This window comes from Berghia stephanieae, chromosome 10, assembly GCF_034508935.2.
Source record: "Berghia stephanieae isolate SIO BIC M18660-M18661 chromosome 10, UCSD_Bste_1.3, whole genome shotgun sequence".
NCBI classification, from domain to species: domain Eukaryota; kingdom Metazoa; phylum Mollusca; class Gastropoda; order Nudibranchia; family Aeolidiidae; genus Berghia; species Berghia stephanieae.
Genome location: NC_088369.1, coordinates 11,501,763 through 11,514,262, shown reverse-complemented (window position 1 = coordinate 11,514,262; position 12,500 = coordinate 11,501,763). Strand labels below are relative to the sequence as shown.

General features: G+C 37.9%; 1 protein-coding gene across 6 annotated transcripts in view; it reads left to right on the top strand.

Moving 5' to 3' along the window:
• LOC144980510 (uncharacterized) overlaps positions 1-12,500 on the top strand; it is a 122,113-nt gene that overhangs the window by 96,681 nt on the left and 12,932 nt on the right. For all 6 annotated transcript variants that reach the window (XM_078928146.1, XM_078928145.1, XM_078928147.1 and 3 more), the window contains exon 5: positions 1-55. This exon is cut by the window's left edge and continues 92 nt beyond it. In XM_078928146.1, the coding sequence (XP_078784272.1) occupies positions 1-55 (55 nt within the window). The remainder of the gene's footprint in view (positions 56-12,500) is intronic.

Sequence of the window (12,500 nt, the reverse complement as noted above, 5' to 3'; positions counted from 1 at the left end):
CCTACTGTCACCAATGGCGTCGTCGCTTCCTTTATAGCCAGACGTGACCAAAACAGTAAGTAAAAACTTTGTCTCTTTGGATTTGATGTTAACCCCCCCCCCCCCCCCTCCGAACTCTAACCCCCTCCTCGATTCGGTATGTTGTCGGGGTGTACTTACTTAAAGAAGAAGTTTGAGGAGAGGAGAGCAAGGAGAAAAGAGAGGCAGCAGATCCAAACACCAAACACCAAACATACAGTCAAACTACGTGTGCAACAACTGCGGTAGAGACTGCCATGCAAGGATTGGTTGCTGAGTCACACCCGTCGCTGCTCTCAACAAGACTGATGAGACCAAAGCCATACAGGGCGCAAACCATCGTCCCTTGAGACAGAAGGATGACTACTACTACTACTACTACTACTACTACCACTACTACTACTACTACTACTACTACTACTACTACTACTACTACTACTACTACTACTACTACTACCACTACTACTACTACTACTATACTACTACTACTACTACTACTACTACTACTACTACTACTACTACTACTACTACTACACTACTACTACTACTACTACTTACTACCATACTACTACTACTACACTACTACTACTACACTACTACTACTACTACTACTACTACTACTACTACCACTACTACTACTACTACTACTACTACTACTACTACTACTACTACTACTACTACTACTACTACTATTCGTGGCCTTCGCTTGTATACCTATCATACGCATTCAGGGCGATCTATCATCTGCCTCCCTCATGTACACGGAGTTTGTAGGGATGTTGCTTGGTTGATTGACTCAAACTGGTAAAAAAAAGGCAACATCTGACGACCACGAGCTCCTTTTCCCCTCTATGAAACAAACAAAAATTGAGGTTTTATATAGCGTAATATCCACTAAACGTGCTCAAAGCGCTTTATAAGGAATCCCTGGCCAACAGCAACACTTAACATGTAGGACATGACATGACGTCTGTTATCGATATTACATTTTATTTCGGACAGAGAAACGCTGTTAACGGCCAGATACTCATGTTACACCTGAGTACGGTGAGAAAATGTGAGTAATGAGCCTTTTCCTAGGACTCAACTATGCGCCGAGCGAGGCTCGAACCTAGGACATTCCGATCCGAAAGCGAATGTCATACCACAAGACCACAAAGCCACTGAGTGTTAGGCTTTTAATGTGCCCTCGTCGCCAAAGATGGCCAAGAAAGCCCATTCGCCTTTTTCTGTTGGTTTTCACAATCTGGATGGGTTTCCTTATTCTATGCAAAACTCCTCTTTGTTTGCTATTCTATCTGATCACTTGATGTTTAGTAATCTTCTTTCGAGATGTTCTAGTCGGGGTATAGTAGATTCCAAAAGGTGAATTTGAAGTAAATTGAAATCGGTTAGAATTCTTTAACACCGAATCGCCCGGAACCATAATAACAACGGAATCTACATCTAAAAGGCCGAAATAAGGTGTACAATCTTTTGACTTTCTCCATACTTTTTCGATAACTTATACTTTTGGCGGCACATTTCAATGGTTTGTTTTGTTTGTTTGTTTGTTTGTGTTTTTTTTTTTTTTGTTTTTTTTTTTTTTGGTTTTGTTTTTTAAATTTTATTTTGGTTTGATTTTTTTTTCTTTTTTTAAAATTATAGGCCAATGAAAACATATGAAAAGCAATATGTTTCTTCTTCTTCTTCTTCTTCTTCTTCTTCTTCTTCTTCTTCTTCTTCTTCTTCTTATTATTATTATTATTATTATTATTATTATTATTATTATTATATTATTATTATTATTATTTATTATTTATTATTTATTATTATTATTATTACTGTCGTTGTTTTTATTATCATTATATGCACTATTATTATTACAACTATTAATTTTATTATTATTATCAGTAATAATATCGTCATCACCATCATCATCATCATCATCATCATCATCATCATCATCATCATCAGCAGCAGCAGCAGCAGCATCATCATCATCATCATCATCATCATCATCATCTTAATCCCCATCATCATCATCATCATCATCATAATCATCATCATTACTATTTGTAACTATCAAATCAATTCTCGTCAGTTTTATTTGAATTTTCACTGGAAACTAACAAATCTTTGACGTGATCTAATCACGTGAAATGATCGGCTTAATATAAATATAACAGGACAGTTTAATTAGCTAAGCTGGCAGTAATTCAGTGGATTTTCCTTATTTAGCGTAGATAATAATATTATGTAACATGTTGTTTATTCCAACCAAAAGAGTTAAACGACCTCTCGACCAATCACCGCGTGATGTGAAGTCACATGTATATAGTTTTGTCGCCAGATTAACGTCAAAGGGATTGTACAACTTGATATCGGAGGGAATGGCTCACAAAAGCCGGGTCGGATAAAAGATTAGTTTTGTATCAATTTGTACTCTCGGCATGGATGAATAGATTATCTACTCCCACAATAAATATTCCATACAATCTTTTTTTAAAAAACAGAGTTGGGGGTTAACATTGTTTGTGCGGCTATGTGGTCTAGTGGTATGACACTCGCTTTCGGATCGGAAGGTTCTGGGTTAGAGCCTCGCGCTCGGCGCATAGTTGAGTCCTTGAAAAAGGCTCTTTACTCACATTCTCTCACCGTACTCAGGTTTAAAATGAGTACCTGGCCGTAAACAGCGTTGTCTTTGTCCGAGAAATTGTAATATCGCCTAACAGGCGTCATGTCACGTACTATATGTTAAATGTTGCTGTTGACCAGGGACCCTTTGTAAAGCACTTTGAGCACATTTAGTGGATATTGCGCTATATAAAGCTTAAAGCTCAATTGTTCCGGAATACTAATGTTAAATTTTCGCCATCGAGCATAGAACAACTGGCAAGTCTAAAGAAACAGTTGTAATTATAAAACTAATTTTTCATTTTGATATAAGAGTAATTTGCAAACTTCTAAAAAAATTAAGAGCAATTCTATCACCAGTTTACCTAAATGATTATTAATAAAATATGCTTGGGCATAAAAGTCGGTTGTTTGATGTTAGGAATCGCATCTGGACTCATTATTGCCAGATCCATTTGCACGTATCTATAATAGACTTTGTTACCAGACAAACTTTGATTGTTGATGGAGCTTAAAACATACGTCTTTATCTATGTAAATTTATACAATACACGTCCGCCCAGCATTCTCATAAACGAGGACGGCAAAAAAAAAAAACAATAACAAAGACCTGAGTGACGTCAATTTCGAACTATCTATATCGGACCAACACACAGACTATGTGTAACCTTGAACGTTAATAAATAGTCTGGTCATTGCAATTAAGTGATAATTACTCATAAATATGGATTACAAAAATAAAAGCAATAACAAAGACCTGAGTGACGTTAAGTTCGTTCTATCTATACATGACTGTCGTCTCATTCAATGCCCACCTTTAAGCCTTTAGTATCTGGCCATTAGTTGCTCATCGTCTGTCTCTCAGTAAACAAGACCGATAATGAAAAGGGAAGACCGCTTTCACCACTATAATTACTAATGCTAAAAGTAGATATTGATGCAGTGCGGCGTTTAGTTAAAAAAGAAAAAAAAACAACTGATAACATTCGCAAGCCGTATAGATAAAAAGAAGTTGACGTCACTCGGGTCTTTGTTATTGTTTGTTGCCATCCACGTTTATGAGTTTACTTAACTGTATTAACCAGACTATAAAAGTTTATGGTTACATAGAATTTTGTGTGTTGGTCTGTTATATTTCCGGATGGCAATGTTGTGAGCTTTTTAGCCAAGCTCACACTATCTATAAACATAACGGACCAACACACAAAATTATGTGTAACCATAAACGTTTATAGTCAGGTTAATACAGTTTAGTGGGAATTACTCATAAACGCGTATGGCAAAAAACAAAATCAAAGATCTGAGTGGAAGTCAACTTCGAACTATCTATAGATAGTATGTGCTTGGCTAAGAAACTCACAACATTGCCATCCGGAAGTATAACGGCCCAGCACAAAAACTCTGTGTAACCAATGACTTTTATAGTCTGGTTAATACAGTTTAGTGAGAACAACTCACAAACGCGGATGGCAAAAACAATAACAAAGGCCTGAGTGACGTCATCTTCGAACTATCTATAGTCTGATTAATACTACTTAGTGAGAACTACTCATAAAAATGGCTGGCTAAATATAACAACAATGACCTGAGTGTCGTCAATTTCGTTCCTTCTATTATATTCAATTATAGTGTGATTTTAATATGTTTCGCCATTATCGGTTTTTTAATCGTAATAGGATTCAATAGTCTGATGTCACGTCGCCCAGCAACGAGCAGCTTGGTTCTAAACAAAGAAAATCAGTACTTTTCATTCTTCGTGCTGACTAGAACTTTTTCACATGCCATGTGATCAGCATGTATAGATAGTTCGAAGATGACGTCACTCAGGTCTTTGTTATTGTTTTTTGCCATCCGCGTTTATGAGTAATGCTCACTGAACTGTATTAACCCGACTATAAACGTTCATGGATACACACAGTTTTGTGTGTTGGTCCCTTATACTTCCGGATGGCAATGTTGTGAGCTCCTCAGCCAAGCGCATACTATCTATAAAAAGTCAAAACATGATCAGATTTATAATGTTTTTCTCCTCTGGACTCACTTTTACGCTCGTCGGAGAAGTATTACATAAGGGCGTCCGCCATTGTTCCGATAGTTTTAGAACCTGTTACTTAGTTATTTGCGTCATTACGAGGGAAGGAAGTGACGTCACGACTGGTGAAGCCTATTACGTATTTCAATTGTTCTATTTTATAATTTTTAAATCCAACTTATCGCGCCAGCCATCAATAAAATCACATTACCTAAAAGGATTAAACTGGGAATTCGAAGGATCAACTGTTGATTCCCTCGTTGATTGAAATGATTTCCTTCTAGCATCATGCTAATCGGATTATCGGATTATCGGATTATATTGATACTTCAAATAACCGTGACCGCTTATCCTTTATCGCGCTAAATTTAAATCTGTAAATTAAAAGGTGATTTAAGTTCACGCAAACCCGACAAAAGCCACTGACTAACAAAGTGTTATGTCATTCAGTCACTCAAGGGGGGGGGGGGGGGGGGGGGGGGCGTGCAGGAAGCAGCCTTCACAGTCCGGCGCCAGTCATCTCAATCATAATATGACTTCTACGAGTATCAACTTGCATTGGGCTTTTTTTTTTGTGTGGTTTTTTTTTTTTTTTGGTATTTTTATTTGTAATTCTAGAGTTTCTTTCACTATCCCATTTTCTTACTTTTCACTGGCGCTGAAATAACCTATTTGCGGCTATGTGGTCTAGTGGTAATACACTCACTTTCGGATCGGAAGGTCCTGGGATCGAGCCTCGTGCTCGGCGCATAGTTGATTCCTTGGTAAAGGTTCTTTACCCACATTCTCTCACCGTACTCAGATGTAAAATGAGTACCTGGCCGTTGTCTTTGTCCGACAAATTGTAATATCGCCTTACAGGCGTCATCTTCCGTCCTACATGTTAAATGTTGCTGTTGACCAGGGACCCCTTGTAAAGCGCGTTGAGCACATTTAGTGGATATTGCGCTATATAAAGCTCGATTTAATTCAATTAAATTCAAATTAACATAAATGTGTCGTAAGAGCCGTAAAACCCTCAGAAACACACACTTATCCAGATCTCTATCTTTCACGCATGACACACAGAAGGTCATCCGGTCACTCTTGCGCTCTAACACACACACACACACAGACACACACACACACAGACACACACACACAGACACACACACGCACACACACACGCACACACACACACACACATTATCAATTGTCTCAGTGCGTGTCATAATCAGTTGGAAGGTGAACATTTTGGATTTGCATAATTTTTTTTTAATTTTCTGAAAGAATATGCTCACTAGAGCATTGTAATCTTTATTTAAAGTAAATCGGGTGAGTTTTTATGAAGTTATGGCCATATTATGTATGGGAAAGATATCCTGCAACTTTTCTAAAATTTCATACTTTTTCAACTTGACTAACTGTAAATAATATTATTGAAGTGAAATTAAGCTTTGATATTTCCCGAAGATGTACAAAAAAGGTTGATTTAAATATTTATGACAAGAACTCAAAATTTACCTTCTTTGACTTGACAAAATCTCAGTTCAAACCTTTTCACCATCCGACTGATTATGTCATTCAATTTAACAATTCTTTTTTTTTTTTTTGGTTATACATTTATGGTCCAGGCCACACAACCATAAAGTAGCAGTATGTTCTTTTAGGTTTGAATATAAAAGCTAGAAAGATAATGCGCTTGGCTAAGAAGCTCACAACATTGCCATCCGGATGTATAACGGACCAGCACAAAAAACTATGTGCAACCATGAAAGTTTAGTCTGGATAATACAGTTAGATGAGAATTACTCATAAACGCGGATGGCAAAAAAAAAAACAATAACAAAGGCCAGAGTGACGTCAACTTTGAACTATCTATAGATTCTACAAAACGGAAAACTTGGATAAAGTTTATAATAATTATATAGTAGTAAATAAAAGTTTTAGAGTGCTATCCTGAAAAGTGAGTGGAGCAGGCACTTATGTTGGTAACAACAAGATATGAAGTGAATAGAAAAGTGCCAGAAGACAATAGAGAATAAAAATTTTTCGCGGCGGTGGTGGGGTTTGAACCTGCGACCTTATTGGTACGACAACTCCGCCTGGCAGGTGAGAGCGTGGCTCTACCGTGTGAGCTATCCACGAACACAAAAATATTCGTTTCAAACTCAAAGTCATTACTAGATCCCTCTCTCACCCACTTCTTGAGACCGCCGATTCGTTCGTACACCACCATCGCGAATAATTTTGACCAGCAGTTAAGCTTAATAGCCAATATTCTCAACACAAACATATAACATAGAAACGATTGAGACATTGAGTATGCTCCGGTGTATGGGTGAATTTTTAATTCAGAAAAGTGAGTGGAGCAGGCACTTATGTTGGTAACAACAAGATATGAAGTGAATAGAAAAGTGCCAGAAGACAATAGAGAATAAAATTTTTCGCGGCGGTGGTGGGGTTTGAACCTGCGACCTTATTGGTACGACAACTCCGTCTGGCAGGTGAGAGCGTGGCTCTACCGTGTGAGCTATCCACGAACACAAAAAAATATTCGTTTCAAACTCAAAGTCATTACTAGATCCCTCTCTCACCCACTTCTTGAGACCGCCGATTCGTTCGTACACCACCATCGCGAATAATTTTTGACCAGCAGTTAAGCTTAATAGCCAATATTCTCAACACAAACATATAACATAGAAACGATTGAGACATTGAGTATGCTCCGGTGTATGGGGTGAATTTTTTAATTCAGAAAAGTGAGTGGAGCAGGCACTTATGTTGGTAACAACAAGATATGAAGTGAATAGAAAAGTGCCAGAAGACAATAGAGAAATAAAATTTTTTCGCGGCGGGGTGGGGTTTAACCTGCGACCTTATTGGTACGACAACTCCGTCTGGCAGGTGAGAGCGTGGCTCTACCGTGTGAGCTATCCACGAACACAAAAAATATTCGTTTAAACTCAAAGTCATTACTAGATCCCTCTCTCACCCACTTCTTGAGACCGCCGATTCGTTCGTACACCACCATCGCGAATAATTTTGTTACTTATGCATTTTAACATTAACATAGCAATATCTGATTGACACATAATGCTCTATATTTTAATTAGAAAAGATGAGCAGGCACTTATGTGGTAATCATCAAGATATGTAGTGATGGAAAGGCTGAATTACTTAATGAAATCAAAAATTGATGTTTACGGAACGAATCGGCGGTCTCAAGAAATGGGTGAGATGAGGGATCTAGTAATGACTTTGAGTTTTGAAACGAATATTTTTTGTGTTCGTGGATAGCTCACACGGTAGAGCCACGCTCTCACCTGCCAGGCGGAGTTGTCGTACCAATAAGGTCGCAGGTTCAAACCCCACCACCGCCGCGAAAATTTTTTATTCTCTATTGTCTTCTGGCACTTTTCTATTCACTTCATATCTTGTTGTTACCAACATAAGTGCCTGCTCCACTCACTTTTCTGAATTAAAAAATTCACCCCATACACCGGAGCATACTCAATGTCTCAATCGTTTCTATGTTATATGTTTGTGTTGAGAATATTGGCTATTAAGCTTAACTGCTGGTCAAAATTATTCGCGATGGTGGTGTACGAACGAATCGGCGGTCTCAAGAAGTGGGTGAGAGAGGGATCTAGTAATGACTTTGAGTTTGAAACGAATATTTTTTGTGTTCGTGGATAGCTCACACGGTAGAGCCACGCTCTCACCTGCCAGGCGGAGTTGTCGTACCAATAAGGTCGCAGGTTCAAACCCCACCACCGCCGCGAAAATTTTTTATTCTCTATTGTCTTCTGGCACTTTTCTATTCACTTCATATCTTGTTGTTACCAACATAAGTGCCTGCTCCACTCACTTTTCTGAATTAAAAAATTCACCCCATACACCGGAGCATACTCAATGTCTCAATCGTTTCTATGTTATATGTTTGTGTTGAGAATATTGGCTATTAAGCTTAACTGCTGGTCAAAATTATTCGCGATGGTGGTGTACGAACGAATCGGCGGTCTCAAGAAGTGGGTGAGAGAGGGATCTAGTAATGACTTTGAGTTTGAAACGAATATTTTTTTGTGTTCGTGGATAGCTCACACGGTAGAGCCACGCTCTCACCTGCCAGGCGGAGTTGTCGTACCAATAAGGTCGCAGGTTCAAACCCCACCACCGCCGCGAAAAATTTTTATTCTCTATTGTCTTCTGGCACTTTTCTATTCACTTCATATCTTGTTGTTACCAACATAAGTGCCTGCTCCACTCACTTTTCTGAATTAAAAAATTCACCCCATACACCGGAGCATACTCAATGTCTCAATCGTTTCTATGTTATATGTTTGTGTTGAGAATATTGGCTATTAAGCTTAACTGCTGGTCAAAATTATTCGCGATGGTGGTGTACGAACGAATCGGCGGTCTCAAGAAGTGGGTGAGAGAGGGATCTAGTAATGACTTTGAGTTTGAAACGAATATTTTTTGTGTTCGTGGATAGCTCACACGGTAGAGCCACGCTCTCACCTGCCAGGCGGAGTTGTCGTACCAATAAGGTCGCAGGTTCAAACCCCACCACCGCCTCGAAAATTTTTTATTCTCTATTGTCTTCTGGCACTTTTCTATTCACTTCATATCTTGTTGTTACCAACATAAGTGCCTGCTCCACTCACTTTTCTGAATTAAAAAATTCACCCCATACACCGGAGCATACTCAATGTCTCAATCGTTTCTATGTTATATGTTTGTGTTGAGAATATTGGCTATTAAGCTTAACTGCTGGTCAAAATTATTCGCGATGGTGGTGTACGAACGAATCGGCGGTCTCAAGAAGTGGGTGAGAGAGGGATCTAGTAATGACTTTGAGTTTGAAACGAATATTTTTTGTGTTCGTGGATAGCTCACACGGTAGAGCCACGCTCTCACCTGCCAGGCGGAGTTGTCGTACCAATAAGGTCGCAGGTTCAAACCCCACCACCGCCGCGAAAAATTTTTATTCTCTATTGTCTTCTGGCACTTTTCTATTCACTTCATATCTTGTTGTTAGAGTGCTATCCTCCATTTTAAGGAAGACCTCCTAAGGTTTGAGAGATATTGCCAAGATGATGGTCATTTATATCGATCGATATTTGAAGGACGAGTTTTCTGGCCATTTATCAAATTCGTGTTTTTCCAGAATACGGCAGTTAAATTTTTTTTAAAAATATTAGTCTCTTGATCAGAACACCAAATGTTACAAATCGACCATAAAGGCGTCTAGCAGTCAATCTGTACTTCATAAAATAAAAGTTGGTTCCATATGGCCTACTTGGGTAAATAATACGGCATTGAGAAGCGCACCGAGCATAGCGAAATAAATTATATGAAAATACAATTTGTTAACATACGAAGTTTTGTTTTTAGTAATAAATTCTACACCAAGTTATTTTGACATAATATAAAGACGAGCAGGAGGAGGAGGAGATTGACAAGGACAGGACGAGGACGAGGAGCAAGGGCGTAGAAAGAGGAGGACCAGGATGTTGACGAAGAGTATGAGAACGAAGACGCTTAGGAGGAGGACGAGGAGGAAGACGACGACTACAACGATAACGACGAGGAAATAATATCGATGATTATTCCATCCAAGTCACTGAAAAAACAGTAGTCCTTCAGAGCCATTCGACCCATGGAGCCGGAGTTTATCCCGGTTTCTATAGCGTGAAAAGGGCAATAGCAATTGCTTGCTACCCTTTGGATAAGACTCTAGCGCAAAGTACTTTCCGCCAGACCTAGCAGACGCAGCTACCCATTCACTACTTGGGTAGACAGGGGGGATCAGGAAAAAAAATCTCGACTTCACCCCGGGATCGATCTCGGTCCCTGCCTTTACGTGTTAAGCGAGTGCTCTACCGAGTGAACTATCGGGACATTCATTGTAACTAAATCACACAGAAAAGACAGATATACATTTTTACAGTACAAAATCCATTCAGGCTGAATGGATGTCCAAGCTTACCGACCACTAGCGATCAAATCATAGTAGATAATCCAGTGAACCAATCACTGATCGTCTATAAAGGTCAAGGATGACAGATAGCCAATGAGATTTCCTTATTTGGCATCATTCTATGAATATTTAGTAATGGACTTACGTACTTGATGGCACGCAATGATATATATATATATATATATATATATATATATATATATATATATATATATATATGTATATATATATATATATATATATATATATAATATATATATATATGTATATATATATATATATATATATATATATATAATATGTGAGTGTGAGTGTGAGTGTGTGTGTGTGTCTGTGTGTGTGGTTGAGGGGCATTTGCTGAAATCACGTACAGAGAATCATAACCGAATGAGGTGAGGATTTTACATACACAGAGTTAGAAATCTGGGTGTTTACTTTGACTAGTCTCTTTCAATGCAGGCTTCAACAGTCGTGACGTCACTTCCCTCTTAATGACGCATAGTAAGTTAGCAACTGGTTCTAAACTATCGGTACAATGGCGGACACCCTTATGAAATACTTCTCCGACGAGCATAAAAGTGTATCCAGAGGAGAAAAACATTATAAATCTGATCATGTTTTGACTTTAATACAAGCTGATCACATGACATATGAAAAAGTTCAAGCCAGCATGAAGACTAAAAAGTACCGATTTTCTTTGTTTAGAACCAAATTGCTCGTTGCTGGGCGGATGTGACATCAGACTATTGAATCCTATTGGCTAATATTTTAGATCAAAAAGCTATTGAAACCCTCATTTCTTCTGTGCTGTTTTCTAGACTTGTTAGCTGTAACATGCTCATGTATTCTATTCCAAATAATGTTCTCAGTAAACTGAAGCACATTCAAAATCAAGCGTCAAAATTAGTTTTGAAAAGGAAAGAAGTGATCATGTCACACCTTTATTTTGGACTTTACATTGGCTCCCTGTTAGATTTAGGATTGCATATAAAATTGTTGTAATGTGCTATAATCATCTTATTGAAATTCTCCAGCCTATATATCAGATTTGATAAATGTTTACACTCCCTCATGCTCTTTAAGATCTAACTCTCAATCACGATTATGTGCTTCTAAAAAAAAGGATCTAAGACCTATTCTTCTCGTGCATTTATTCATGTTGCTCCCGCTGTCCGGAATTCTTTACGATTCAGTGTAAGGAGCGGGGTTGTGGATTCCCAGTCATCTTTTAAAAAGAAATTAAAATCTCATCTTATGAAAAGTTCTCTAAATTAAACAATACATCCTATTTTTGTAAGACTTGTAAAAAGCCCGCATTTCGCGGGGAAAGAACTATTTTCATTCGATATTGTATATATATATATATTTTTAAAGAAAGGATATATATATTTGTTACATCGGAATTCTCATGACATAATATAATCTCCCTTCATCTGCCATTATTGTGAAATGTCCTGATATGATTTTTATTTTTATTCAGTAATTCATGTTAACAGCTATTTTTCGTCTCTGTATGAACGTTTTGGTGCATGTGTGTGTATGTATGTGTCGTTGTGAGGGTATGTGTGTGTGTCGTTGTGAGGGCATGTGTGTGTGTGTGTGTGTGTTGACGCGCTTGTATAAATGGGTGTGTTTACAAACATGTTTATAGTGATGTTTTACAATTGTGTGCTCCTCGAGCTGTCTTGTCAACGGGATTGGGCGCTATACAAATAAACTTCATTATATATATATATATATATATATTATATATATATATATATATATATATATCATATATATATATATGCATTGGGGAAAAGATCATAATATATTGGTCTTCTTCTTCTTCTTCTTCTTCTTCTTCTTCTTCTTCTTCTTCTTCTTCTT